Source organism: Aspergillus fischeri, genomic scaffold, assembly GCF_000149645.3.
Source record: "Aspergillus fischeri NRRL 181 1099437636266 genomic scaffold, whole genome shotgun sequence".
Lineage (NCBI taxonomy): Eukaryota > Fungi > Ascomycota > Eurotiomycetes > Eurotiales > Aspergillaceae > Aspergillus > Aspergillus fischeri.
Window position 1 is genome coordinate 1,092,387 of NW_001509760.1, and position 13,499 is coordinate 1,105,885.

At 49.8% G+C, this 13,499-nt stretch overlaps 6 protein-coding genes across 6 annotated transcripts, besides 1 other annotated feature; 3 read left to right on the forward strand and 3 right to left on the reverse strand.

The window, feature by feature from the left end:
- Nucleotides 1-2,479: 2,479 nt before the first annotated feature.
- Nucleotides 2,480-2,971, forward strand: NFIA_050900 (uncharacterized protein; the record flags this gene model as incomplete). The annotated part of the gene is made up of 1 exon (XM_001257641.1): nucleotides 2,480-2,971. One exon carries the CDS (start codon nucleotides 2,480-2,482, stop codon nucleotides 2,969-2,971), a length of 492 nt encoding a protein of 163 aa, XP_001257642.1.
- A 281-nt stretch (nucleotides 2,972-3,252) lies between these two features.
- NFIA_050910 (protein kinase COQ8) lies at nucleotides 3,253-5,573 on the reverse strand (the record flags this gene model as incomplete). The annotated part of the gene is made up of 3 exons (XM_001257642.1): nucleotides 3,253-4,367; nucleotides 4,424-4,706; nucleotides 4,761-5,573. The coding sequence occupies 3 exons, from the start codon at nucleotides 5,571-5,573 to the stop codon at nucleotides 3,253-3,255; spliced, it is 2,211 nt and encodes a 736-aa protein (XP_001257643.1).
- A 326-nt stretch (nucleotides 5,574-5,899) lies between these two features.
- Nucleotides 5,900-6,859, forward strand: NFIA_050920 (urease accessory protein UreF; the record flags this gene model as incomplete). Its single annotated transcript, XM_001257643.1, has 2 exons — nucleotides 5,900-6,026; nucleotides 6,090-6,859. 2 exons carry the CDS (start codon nucleotides 5,900-5,902, stop codon nucleotides 6,857-6,859), a joined length of 897 nt encoding a protein of 298 aa, XP_001257644.1.
- A 586-nt stretch (nucleotides 6,860-7,445) lies between these two features.
- Nucleotides 7,446-9,927, reverse strand: NFIA_050930 (E3 ubiquitin-protein ligase BRE1; the record flags this gene model as incomplete). The annotated part of the gene is made up of 6 exons (XM_001257644.1): nucleotides 7,446-7,550; nucleotides 7,636-8,709; nucleotides 8,766-9,313; nucleotides 9,372-9,420; nucleotides 9,478-9,621; nucleotides 9,739-9,927. The coding sequence occupies 6 exons, from the start codon at nucleotides 9,925-9,927 to the stop codon at nucleotides 7,446-7,448; spliced, it is 2,109 nt and encodes a 702-aa protein (XP_001257645.1).
- A 387-nt stretch (nucleotides 9,928-10,314) lies between these two features.
- On the forward strand, nucleotides 10,315-12,136 carry NFIA_050940 (transcription factor TFIIIB subunit BDP1; the record flags this gene model as incomplete). The annotated part of the gene is made up of 2 exons (XM_001257645.1): nucleotides 10,315-10,342; nucleotides 10,404-12,136. The coding sequence occupies 2 exons, from the start codon at nucleotides 10,315-10,317 to the stop codon at nucleotides 12,134-12,136; spliced, it is 1,761 nt and encodes a 586-aa protein (XP_001257646.1).
- Nucleotides 12,137-12,427: 291 nt separating this feature from the next.
- On the reverse strand, nucleotides 12,428-13,405 carry NFIA_050950 (DUF1183 domain protein; the record flags this gene model as incomplete). Its single annotated transcript, XM_001257646.1, has 1 exon — nucleotides 12,428-13,405. The coding sequence occupies one exon, from the start codon at nucleotides 13,403-13,405 to the stop codon at nucleotides 12,428-12,430; it is 978 nt and encodes a 325-aa protein (XP_001257647.1).
- Nucleotides 12,722-12,754: a microsatellite.
- Nucleotides 13,406-13,499: the final 94 nt, after the last annotated feature.

Genomic DNA, 13,499 nt, shown 5'->3' on the forward strand with positions numbered 1-13,499 from the left:
ATCAACCATCGCAACCCACATGAGTCGGAGATAAGCAAACGGCGTTAGATTAACATCAAGCTTAGTGCTGACGCCACTCCTTTTGCTTTTCCCTTTTCTGGTCTCCGCCTTTCTAGACCTCTGTATTTACTATTTAGTGAGACAGATCCTCGTGTCAGCTTATCGGAGCCTTGGCTCACATGGAGGAGAGGCCTCGGGTCAGCCATTGACGCATTACTAGTCACCTTCCGTATCTGCTTCCAGGGTAAGGTAATAACGGTGATACCTGGTCGCCGATGATGCGGATTTCCAATACGCACTGATCACCATGTGTGCCTAATCAGGGGCATCTAGTCGGGCACCTTCCGTGCGTTTCGAATGTTCGATAAGGAAGCTGTGTCTATAATGTGGGACGTGGTCTAAATCAGGAACCGTTGTTGACTGATTATCAATCAATCGCTTCATTTCAGCCACTTATAAAACTAGCTTGGAGGTGGTGGAGCTGGCCCAAAAGGGGAAATAGCACAGCAATCAACAAAGCAATACGGATGATGATATAATGCAGAAAGAATTCAGGTGAATAATTGTAATGATTGGATGGTGGAACTTTAGAAGCGAAACCCTGAAAAGTCGCCGAGACCCATCGGGTATCGGGTCGATGTTTTGTTTTTATTATGTACAGTACCATGAACTGCCGAGTCAAGCTGCATCATGCATGGTTCTCTTGAATCATGCATCATTCTTGATCGCTTCCTGACAGTTGATAGGTTACAGTTCATGCATCTTCTTTAGTTTCCGATATGGTGCACTGACGTGATAAACCTTTTTTTTTGAGATCCGTCATATTTAAGGGCGTCTGTCACCAACATTATTACGGATTATCCACTTTACTCCGCATGCTTACAGATACACCGCTTCATGTTGATACAGAACAACCAGGTCGCAAAAACCCCTCGAACAGGGCGTCTAAATCTTCGCGACCACCCAATCATCCATCCCCATAAGGTAGAGTCAAAGTTATGAGTCCTGTCCGTCATCCAAAAGGCTCATTAATAATCACAAAATGGCGCCATCATCTCATCTGCACTGCGGAATTCATTTTCCTCAGTTCCATGCGCTGCCTGTGGAAATTTACCTCATCCAGCTGCCCGACTGCACTGACTTTTCATCAAATAAACATAGTATCTCTGAGATAGGCTGCTTTGAAATCAGCCTGCATGCAGCACTCATGAAACCACAAATCCCGTGGTCGTTAGCTTTGCACTTATATCACTGATACTCATAACAGGATCCCGCAGATCCGTGGATAGTGCTACCAAGGCATTCGGATACCTACGGTGGTGTACTCTCTGTCCTTGACCTTGTTTGCTTCCCACCAGAGACTTAATGCAAGATACATTCAGAGCGATGTTACGGCGAGAATATGCATCGTGCAAAATCCGTATGAGCACACGATGCGCCTGACTGACTACTCGAGAGCTGCACAAGCCTTGTCAGTAGGCTCATTCAAGCATGTCGCGACTCATCAGACACCAGTTTAGTCATCGATGGTTGTACAGTTACGCCGTGCTCAGGAAGGCTGCCATTCTAGACTATCCCATCTCCCACGAGACATACAAGTTAACGCTCTCCTTTGAAGCTCCTCTTAATGCAGACATAGACCCGAGCTCATAGCATCGTGTAGATTGATGGCTTGTTTTCTTCGTCATGCGCCTTGATATGTCATATGATACTATAATTTACAATGGATATTTGGCCAGTGATACTATGGGACTTTACAAATTGCTAAGGTCTACCATATGTAGTATCTTTCATAGTGTAGTGACTACTCTTGGGAGATATAGTGACATCATATTCTAAACCTTACCTAATAGCTGAAGCATGCAGTATATATGAATTCACATACCTCTAAACACAAAAATCGCTGCGAAACCATAGACAGACAAAAAGGTAACCAGGACGAGTCCTTTGGGATTCTCTGACTTTGACATCATCTACCCTTTACTACCAGAATGATTCCTTTGGGGTTCTTATGATTATACTATAGAGGTACCCTGACTTTGACCTCATCTACCTTTTACTCCAAACAGATCCCATCAAAGCCAGCTACTCAGTCATAATGGCAGTGAGAGCAGGTAGGCAGAATAGCTATCAGCAGCTATTCCATGTTAGTCCTGCAACCAGTGAATACCAGTACTGCGGAGAACAAGATTTCCTTAGAGTCCTTGACAGTGAATATCATGCCTTGGAGGAAGACACGACTGGCTGTAGAAGCCAGTTTATTATCATTTCTAATGTTGACGAGCAAACATTTTCAGAGACTTTTTCTCATCCATGCAAAAAGCTTTTCACCAGTTCATTTTTCGAATATATTCCAGATCTTGCTCTACTTCTTGTCAGGATGACTACAGCAGCTCATGAGCAAGGATACAATGCCCTCCATTCTATGATCACCCGCAAGTGTGTGTTTATGAACGGGCTGGACTTGCAGCTAAGCGTGATGGGCCAAGTCGCGATTACATCGAACGGGCGCACGAAGAAAGCCGACCAGACGTACCGTCCCATAGTCGTTCCGCAACCACGTTCTGACCACTGGCCTACAGTGGTGATACAATGCGCGTACTCTCAGCCAAGGTCAAAGCTCGCGGATGACGCTCGCTGGTGGTTGCTGGAAGCAGGTGGTGACGTGAAAACTGCTCTTACCATTCTTGTTCACCAAACAAGAAGAGAAGTCGTTATCGAAAAATGGGAATTAATCCCGCGGGAAACAAGACAGGATCAAAACAAGAAGGTCCCTGAAATAACTCGCCGGGCTGTCATGTCCCAGAAGACAGACAACGATCCCATTCGCGTGACAGGATACCCTCTAACTCTACCCTTCGAGCACTTTTTCCTTCGGCCCGCCAATCCTGGTGAAGGGGACATTGTCCTGGATGAATCGGATCTGGAAACCATCGCTAAATTAACCTGGAGGGTACATTCCAAGGTCTAAGATGCCTGGGACGAAGTTGACGACGTCTTTGAGATCTGCTTGGAAATGCGGAACAGGATCGCCTGAATACCACTATCTTCGCTATGGGATATTACATTGAGCTTTGAATAGAAGGCAAAAACAGTCTCCAGACAGAGCAGTTCAACATTGAAATGAATCGTTATTCTATGATATCAAGTTCCTCGTTTTACATGATCTATTTTACAAGAGTAGACTTTGGCCTTCTATAGTAATACATAGCATGGCAATGTACGTCAAGCAGCACCACACTCCCTCCTGATCTATTTCCGAGTCGACCCAACGTCGAGCCCAGACTTCTCCGCCTTCTGGATCGCGTCTGCAAACAGCTCCTTGCATCGTACTTGGCTTCCCAATCTCGCACAGAGCAGGAACGCTCCGCTGAGCTTGCGATGCAAGCTGTAGGTTTCCTCGGGCGGAGGTGCGAGTCGCTCCCGAATCATCACAGGGATCAAACTCCGGACTCGGTCCGTGATGGTCTGATCCCGGAAATCGTAGACGTCTGGCGAAGAATCCATGAACGGTTCGGCAAGTGTCAAAATCGAAGAAACGTGGGCGTCTACCATGGCCTTGGACTCATGACCAGTCAGATAGCCCAGTTCGATGGAGAGGCTGTGGCAGCGTTCTCGGTCGTTGCGAGAAGCTGCGATAAGTGTTCTGATATATTTCGAGATGAATTCGACAGGGTACTCGCGAGAAGCACCAAAGTCAAGGAGTTCCAGCTTATTGGTCTTCGCATTGTAGAGGAAGTTGGTCCAGTTGGGATCTGTCTGCATAAAGCGGAACTCGGTGATCTCGCGGAGGGATAGGCGTAGAAGCTGCGTGCCGATCCAGTCACGTTGCGCCTGGGTGAAGTCATGGATCTTGGTGACTGCAATGCCTTCCAGACGTTCCATGGTCAGGACTTGCTTTCCTGAAGCCTCCGGGATAATCTCTGGAACCAAGAAAACGGGATCGTCCTTTACGAGCTCTCTGAAATGGTTGCCGCACTCGGCTTCTCGGATGTAGTCGCATTCCCACGCGAGTTCCGTCCGCGCGTTTGCAATCGTCTTGTCCAGATAAAGACCTCTCGGAAGAAGACGAGATGCCGTCAGAAGGATGGAAAGGTTGTTCAAGTCGGAGTCAATGGAGTCAGCAACACCCGGATACTGGACTTTGACGGCAACTGGCTGGCCGGTCCTCTTGAGCACCGCTCCATGGACTTGTCCAATCGAAGCCGCTGCCATTGGAACTTCATCGAACGTGGAGAAAAGATCCCGCCAATTGGGTCCAAGGTTGTCAGCCAAGACTTTGTCTCGTTGAGAAGCTGGCATATAGTCTGCTCGATCTTGCACTCGCTGCAAAACCTGATGGATAGCCTCTGGAAGCATTTTGTTATCTAAAAAGAATGAGTGTCCACCACAACGCAATGAATGAGTAACTCCGAGTACCAACCCTGAAAACTCAACATCTGCCCCAGTTTGAGAGCGGCTCCTCGCATTTTTGAGAGTTTGGCCACAAGTCGTTCCATGTTTCCAGGACTGAACATTATAGACCCAGCATAGTCTTCTTTGCCCCCAGTCATCCTTCGCAGGCCCTCACCCACTGCTCCAAAGGCCATCGAGGTAGCCAGTCCACTGTATTGCCACAATCGACCTAACCGCGACGACGGGACACGAGATTCAGTCATCTTATAGGTATCGCTTTGCTTGAGCTCCGCTGCGATCAGGTGATCTTTCTACCAAAATGTCAACATGCGTTTTGTGCCAATCTAATCGACTAGACGACGTACCAGGGCAACATCTTCAGCAATGCTGGCCCCAATCTTTTCCATGTCTTGCTTATCAATTTGCTTGACATTCTTGACAGGAGCCGAAGCTGACCTTGGAGTGACCGAACTTTCAGAAAAGCCTTTAGCTCTCCAATCTGGGCTCTTCATATCCGGGGCTCCTTTCTTGGAAAGTATCCTGGCAACCTTGGGACTGTGGAAAATCTCCTTCATCATCTCCTCCGACACAACTTGCTGTTCTGTAGTAGACTCGGACACAGGCTTCTCAGTGTTCACAGGCGAGTGGAAGAAGTCCGCATTAAGAGAGCTATCCACGTTCACTTGCGTGTTATTGATGGTCTTCGGCAGCTTCACTCGAGGAAGCCCCGATAATCCCGGCGTCGACTCTTGAGAAGGCTGATAAAAGACATCCTGTTGTTCGCTGACATTCAATGCACTCGAGCCATTGTTCACAGTGTGCCCCGCAGCCGATGACGGAATTTGAAATTCGGCCTGTCGTTGAGCTTTCTTCGCTTTGTCCGGAGAGAGACCTGAACGGGCTGCCGCATTTGTTGGCTGAGAAGACGCGGGCGTGCTGGTGGGCTGGGTTTTCGGCGCAGCTTCGGAAGGAGAAGGTTCATTGAATCGCTTGGCTAGAGCAGCTGCAGCTTGAGCTGTTAATATTAAACCCTCAGTCTGCCTCTGAATTCCCTTGGTGAGGGAAGAGGTCCGTGTAAAGACGTCTAGCTGCCGTTGCCGCAGCGTAAGGTGTTTCGTCGCAACTGATTTCGCGACATTGAATAGTTGGATAGCATCCAGAAGACGCTTTCCTGACATAATATAATATGGTCTCGTCAGTAGAAGCTCTTGGTCTAGCTTAATCGCATGATGTAATGTCAGAGGGTAATATCAACGTGCGGAAAAGCGATCAGAAGCTCGCATCGGACCATTATTGCTTACTTACATCGTTCCTCTCGCATCCGCCTTTTTCTGCCCACATCCACCGCCGGAGACGGGCAACTCCGATGTTCGGACGAGCTTATCAGTGGATTTGGGCTTAGAGATAAGAAGCGGGCATTATTTATGCTTTGGTGCAATGGTATCGAGGGGCTCCTCGCAAAAGCATCAACCTCCTCTCTCTGTACACGCTGAGGAATGTCCGAATGAATGGGAAGAACAGTGTACAAGCTCTGGAGAAAGAGATTGCAGATCTCGAGTATCGTTTGCGCAATGCCCGCACACGCCTCACGTTAGCCCGCCGAGAGGGTGCAAGGGAACTACCCTCCAATGGTCCGTGACGACTACCCTGCGACGGCCATGATTGCCGTACCTGAAGACTGACATCGAAAATAGACGAACCATACCTTCCACCAAACCATGCATTACTCCTCCTGTCAGATTCTGCCCTCCCACTGGGATCCTTTGCCTACTCCAGCGGCCTGGAGTCCTACCTAGCCCACAATAAACCTTTGCCTCGCTCGGTGACAACAATCGCATCGTTCCATCACTTCCTCAAGTTGTCAATTGCGTCAATCGCAAGCACCTCTCTCCCGTATGTCCTTGCAGCCTATAGGAACCCGGGAGAACTAGAGACACTAGACAACGATCTGGACGCGTCGACGCCGTGTATAGTTGCTCAGAGGGCAAGTGTCGCGCAGGGAAGGGCGTTACTTGGCGTCTGGGAGCGAGCATTTCGAAGCGCATATGCTTCGGGACCGTCTGTTGGCAGGACGGACGCTGCAAAGGCAGTGCAAATGATTGAAAGCTTCTCCGATGCTCTCAAATCTTGGGTCGGCACTGCGGATGAATTAGGGCCGAAAGGCCATCTTGCTCCTCTATGGGGTGTTGTATGCCTTGCTATGGGTGTCGATCTCCGGCAGACGGCGTATGTTTTCATGCTGAATCATGCCAAAGCAGTTCTCAGTGCTGCAGTTCGCGCATCTGTGATGGGGCCATATCAGGCGCAAAGCGTCCTAGCCAGCAACGCCCTGCAAGCTATGATTTCAGAACGAATCGACCGAGAATGGGATACCGCAGTAGATGATGCGGGCCAAATCGTCCCTCCTTTAGACCTCTGGGTAGGGCGGCATGAGCTTCTCTATAGCAGAATATTCAATTCATAACATTCGAGCACATACATAGAAAACTGTCTACCACAAGAAAGTCAGACGACATCATTAAGGCCATGACCCCATGAGCATGGTGCATTCATCATCTCGTCCTAGGTAATCCTACATCTGACATCCCGGCTCCCCACCACCGGTGTTACTCGGAACACAGAAGTGGGTATCCAAACAGTCTCTCTTCCTGAAAGAGAGCAAGACATAAGGAAAATGGGTGTAAAGAAAAAAGTTGAAGCCGAAGACTGGACAACCACCATGTCTGGCCAGATCGTTATGCAACGGGAAATCTTGCTCGAAAAGCGTAACAGCAAATCAAAACGCCGGTCCCAGTGAGACCCTATCCTGCTAAACCTTGTAGAGCAAAAACACCGCACCATGAACCTTCCATGATTGTGTGAAACACGACAGCAAAAGAAAAAAAGGGTAATAAAAAGGCTAGGGAGAAAATCGGGAGGACGAGAAGGGCGATGAAAACTATGGTACACGAATGTAAATTTTGAACCGGACCGAGGACCAAATCGGAAACTCAACGATTGCTGAGAGGACTCATAGCGTGATATGCATATGGTCATTATTTCCGAATGATCTATTGCAATTTGGACACTTTCGAGACCGAGAAGTGAGTCTTTCTTCCACGCATTCTTTGCAGAATACGTGACCGCACGTCTTGATCGCGGTATTCTTGAAATTCCTGCGGCAGACAGTACAAAGTGCAAGACTCTGGAATGACAATCAATTAGTATCAGTACACCTTATGCATGCGCGGAAAGACTTACCCTCAACATCTCATACTCTGATGACGAATTGCCCAAACTCTTGTTCTTCCAGTTCTCAAGACTTTTCTTGGTATCGGCAAGGGTGACTTTCAAGCTCTCAATTTCAGTCTCGGCTTTACGACAAGCGCTCGAAGCACTCGCCAATGACGAATCCTTCGACACCGAGAGGGCCTTGAGCTCATTGACCTGGGCTTTGAGACCGTCGATAACAATGTTATTCTCCGCGATTTGCTGTTGAGCCGCATGATGCTTGCTGATGATCGAATTCAATGCTTCCTTCGTCTCACTAGCCTGCTTCTCCATATTGGCCAACAGAGAGCGAGTGGTGGCCTCCGATTCCTTTAGTTGCGAGACAATATCGGAGCTCTTCGAGTTCTGTATTCTCAAAGTTCGAACTTCCAACTCTCGTGCTTCCTTGCTTTTCATTGCAGCGAAATACTTCTGATCCGCTTTCGATTTCTCAGCAGTCAACCGGGCGACCTTCTCTTCTAAAGCGCTAAAATCTGCAACCTTTTGCGAAGCCAACGAAGAGTACTTCTTGCAGGCGGTCTGCATCGACGTCAACTCGGTATTGAGCATGGAATACTGGCGCTCCAAATTCTGATACTTCGCACGAAGTTCTTCCAGCGTAATATCCTCGATCTCTGTATGCACGGCTTTCGTGTTGTCAAGCTGCAAGCGGAGCCTTTCCACCTCAGATTCTAGGGCATTAATTCGAGCCTGTGCAGCATCCGCAAGTTCCTGGACCTTAGTTGTCGCGATTTTCTCCTGTTCTTGCGCAGCCTTCCGCATCTGCTGATCAGCCAAAAGCTCGTCACGGGCGTTCCGAATTCGGGCTAAGTCAGTCTCAGCTCGCATCAACTGCGCTTCCTTTTCGGCAATAACGTTCTGGGTTTCCTCATCCACCTGGTTGCGATATGCGGTCCGTTCAGATCGTAACTTTGCGGTCTCTTCACGTAGTTGTATGTTTGTTGCTTCCAGGTGATTGATTCGTTTAACAACGTCGTCGTATTGGGATCGTAGTTGCTTGAACAAGTCCGTATGCGCATAATCATCATCGGTGGGCTTTGTGCGCTACATCAACAATATCCGGTCAGCAGCAGTTTGCACAACTGACGACAGCGCCTTACCTTAATATTCAACTCCGTGATCTGGCTTAGTAGATTTGCATTCTCAGTCTCCAGTTTTTGCAACTGTTCCTTTTGCTTCTCCGAAACAGCCACAAGCTGTTTATGCGCTTCTTCCAGTTCGGAATTGCGTTCAACGCTCGAGGGCACACCGTTGACTGGTGACTGTTCTTCCCGATTTCCAGACGCACTATCGCCGCCAGGTCGCTGAGCACCTAGAAGATACTGCTTCTCTAATTTCGCGACAGTCACGCTTCGTGCGCGGTCGAGCTTCTTCTCAGCCACCATGTACCGTAATGACGCTGCCTCCAGGCTTTCTTCCAGTTGCTGTTTTTCGGCCAAAGCTTTCTCAAGTTCGGTAATAGTACCTTTTTCTTCGGCCAATTTCTTCGCAAGTTGGGACTGCAAATCTGTAACCTCTGGGGGGGTATTTGTGGAGAAAGATTGCAACCGAGTAATAATGGCACGTATATCATCTGACCGGGCTTTGAGATGTTTCTCAAAGTCTCCCATATTTTCGAATAACAACGAACTTCGAAACGAAGGCCGATCTAGACGAAAATTAGCGAGATGATCTCAAGATGACGATCTAGCTAGGTTAGTGCCTACCTTTGTCTTCATCCGAAGCGCCCATGAGAGTTTTGACCTCATCAATTAACTATCACAAGAGCAGTGAGATTCTGCGGCGGCAAGGAAGATGCGCGAGGATACTTACCTGATTAAACCAGGCATCAATTACACGTAAATGGTCATTATGGTAGGCCGTAGCTTTCGACATTTCCTTGAGTTTCGTCTCCAGAGACATCTTCTCACGTTTGTACTCTTGCATCTGGCGCCATATCGCATCTTTTTGGAATCGCTGTCACAGAGTAAGTCAGCATCAGAACCATTTCAGACTTCAGCTGAATTCTAAGTGGGCCGAAAAAATGCCCCCTGCTACAAACTGAAGGTTCAGGAACAAACGTTGGCAACTCACCTCCAGGTCGTCTTTCCAAGGCATATCGGCATCTGGGTGCGGTTTACTCCCACCATTGACAGAAGTAGCTTGCTTTTTCAATGGTGGAGCGGAATCATTGTGATCATGAGTAGCAGGTCTCTTCCGGTCTTCCATCTTGACGATAGCGGACTCGGAACATGCGACGGGAGTTGCTTCGGTGGCCGGCATCAGTGGCTAGAAAGACATAAGTCGATGAAGGCCGTCACCGCTGAACAGCAACCAGCCTGGAGCAATAACCGCAGCAGTACCCGCCCGTGTGGGTGACAACAAAATCTGAGTGACGTTGAAGGACGTAGCCGTGCAGGTGGTTGTGATAAGCAGGACTTGGGAAGCCAGGAGGATTTTCGGCCTGGGAGGTTTAGCGTCGCCTAGCGCCTCCCACGTGACCGAGCCCACTTCCCCCCAGAGTTCAGACGAACTCCCGGCATCTTAGTCTAGACTTCTGCATGTCACCCTCTACGTATATCCGTTGGACCAACCATCCATCGCATCAGTTCTGTTATCGGCCTGGACTTTGATGGTTCCGTTTGTCTCCAGCGATGCTGAGCTGTGAGGATGAAATCTTTTTCGAGCTCTGTCATCAGTAAGTGTTGAATCCTGCCTCCTACAACGTGCTGCATCGGTCTGACCGCCTCCGTCTTCAGATAAGTCGGGCAAGAAATTTGCTCCAAAGGCGCCTGTCCGACGCGCCCCTCCGGCACCCTCTGCCACCCCAGCACCACCGCGAAGACCTAGTACCGGTTCACAAACCTCTACTACTCAGAACACTCAACCGGCATTAGATAAAGTTCCTGCCGAGCCCGCGCCTCCTGCTACGGTCCCGGAGCCTTCTGTCCCATCTGCGGGTGATGTTCAATTGCCCGTCGCCGAGTCGTCGGGGGCCCCGAAACCCGATTCAGCACCATCCAAATCTGTGACAGCCATCCCCATTCCCGTTTCGAAGCGTAAGGCATCTTTCTCGGCTCCCACACGGCGCGTGACTGTTGAAGAAGCTCCTGCGCCATCTCAATCTATCGCGCATCATGATACCAATACCGAGCGCCTCCCCACAAACCTCGAGGCGAATGGACCTGAGAGACAAGGGGAAATTGTTCAAAGTATCGAAGACCCCCAAAACCTTGTGAGCCGCGATGACGCTTCGATACCTGCGGCTAGTTCTCAGAACCTTCCACCTGTTGAGACCGCTACAGAGATCCGCCCATCCAAGCGCTTGAAACTGACTCAAGAATCGTCGACAACATCCACCCGTCCTACTTTTTCACCATCCCATGTCATTACTCCCCCACCTACCCAACCCCCAACGGTTGAAGAGAATACAGAAGTTACCGACGGAGCTGAATCGCAACCAAACGCCGACCAGACTCGAAGAGCGTCGAAGTCGCGAGGCAGAAGGGCGAGCCGCATCTCCAACGTTGAAGACGCTGCGGGCAAGGTGAAGAGGAAGCAACAGCGGTCTCGCAAAAAGCGTGAACCAACACCTGAAGGAGCGGATCTCATCGAAATCGCTCCAGCAGTTGTCAAAATGTCGGAATTGTGCAAGGATTTACGAACGGGGAGAATGTCTAAGCGGGAAACTGAATTGCGCAACATGGAGCTCGCTGAGCAGGAACGCAAGCGAGCTCAACAAGAGGAGGAGAGCCAAGCGCCAGTCCCTCTCAAACCGAACGCGGATGCTACATCCCCCGCGGCGGAACCTGATATCGGCCTCGACAAAAAGCCACAGGCCGGTCCTGTGATGCGAATCGTGAATGGAGAGATTGTGCTTGATGCCGCTTCCCTCCAGGTCGACCGTTACGCAGATGCGGCGAGAAATGCGGGGGAGCTAGAGGATGTGGTGGAAAGCTCTCTTACTCGGAAGATCAACCAAGCCACATGGGGAAAACGGTCCAAGACAGAATCATGGGATGAAGAGATGACGGATCTATTTTACAGAGGCTTGCGAATGTTCGGCACCGATTTCATGATGATCAGCAAGCTGTTCCCTGGGAGGTCGAGACGTCAGATCAAGCTGAAATTCAACAATGAAGAGCGGCGCGCTCCGGAACGAATCAAGGAAACGCTGTTGGGTCCGCGGGAAACAATTGATATCACGACGTATTCCGAAATGACCAATACTGTGTATGATGACCCCAGAGTGGTTCAGCAAGAGTTGGATGAAGAGAAGAAACGGATTGAGGAACAACATGCAAAGGAAAAGCAGGCTCAGGAGGATTTGCTTCGAAATCCAGACGGCGCGACTGGTGGTGGTACCGCACCAGGGCTAGATAACCCCAGTAACGTGCCCGTAAAGGGCAAACGAAACAACAAAAGACAGGCGATGAGAGCTGTGGGAGGCGGAACTGAAGAAGTGATTGGCACGATTGATGACCTTCCTTGATTATTTAGGCGCTTTGCTGGGCGGAGTTTGGTAGAAATTGGGGGGTGGGCGTTTAGGGCTGTCTTTGTGTTGCATGGCTTTGAGAATTGGATCACGATCACGGCCTGGTGCCTTTCTGCTGTCTACCAGGGTGGCTCTTATCGGTGTTGCTTCTCGCTTCATGGGAGCTTGTAATATCATAACTAGGCTGTCCAACACATGCTAGGTTCGTCAAATGCAGCGTCTAGGTAGGTTATGACAGTTAGCGGTATTAGGGGAACGAATCAATTCTAATGTCCGCGATTCTAAGCATTATCTTCGTCTTGTTGAGCCGAATCCCGTACTCTCCGTGGTAGCCGAAAACCGAGGAGGGGAACGCGGCCGTGTGGTGCTTTCTCTCCAGGGCTCGTGGTCATCCCATCTTCTAGAAGATGACTGTCTGTCGCTATGCCGATTGCTTCTCCTACCCATCTCGTAGCCGGCCATGCCACCAGCCGCAGCACCGGTCCAAAAGCCCGGTCTCCACCCTGGCTGCGATGAACATGAACTACTATCTGGAAAGCTGCTGTATGGAGGAGTTGGCCCAGGATAAGGCCCATAGTCATTTCCTCCTCCTCCACCACCACCTCCTCCTCCTCCCCAAAATCCGCCCCAACCTCGTCCGACATTGGTCCTTCTTCGACGACCTCGCAGCCCAAAACAGGAGCGGACCATAGGCCATAAAATCATAACGAGAACCGCAGCCCAGAACCCTAAGAAAATTAGGTCGACTAGAGAATCCATGCCCCGGCGCCACCCTTTTGTCGCGCGCGGGATGGACCGCATGTCATCCTCTTGTATCTTGCCAAATCGCCTCTCCCCGCGCTCCGTCAACAGTAACCGGTATTCGACACCACAGCTGCCCTTCAACACCCACTTGTCATCAGCATTTCGGTATCCCTCGCAGATCACATCTGTTGCGCCCAGCATGAATTCCTCCGGAAGTGGTGCAGTACAAGTCCACTGGACATCTTCTTCGTCGTAGTCGTATCCAGCATTTGTGCATCGCATAGTCTCTATCTTGTACTTGTCACAGATGGTCTTTGAGGGTCCCACGCATTTCAGCTGTGGAATCGGGGAAACACGGCGAGAGGACGTGAGACGATTGGCGCGGAGTGTCAGCGACTGTACTCGCGAGAGGAGTATGGCATTTGGCCCGGGCGGCGATTCTGAAGATCTACCGTATGCGAGCCCTGGGGGAGCAAAGCATAGAAGCCATAGTAGCAGTGAGTTAATGCCTAAATAGTACATTCTGCGAGTTAGATATTTCCGTTCTGTGAGGAGTATTTTGTAGTCGCAGGAAAATTAGTTTTCAGGCATCTTAATATGAGCACAAAGGTGAGGC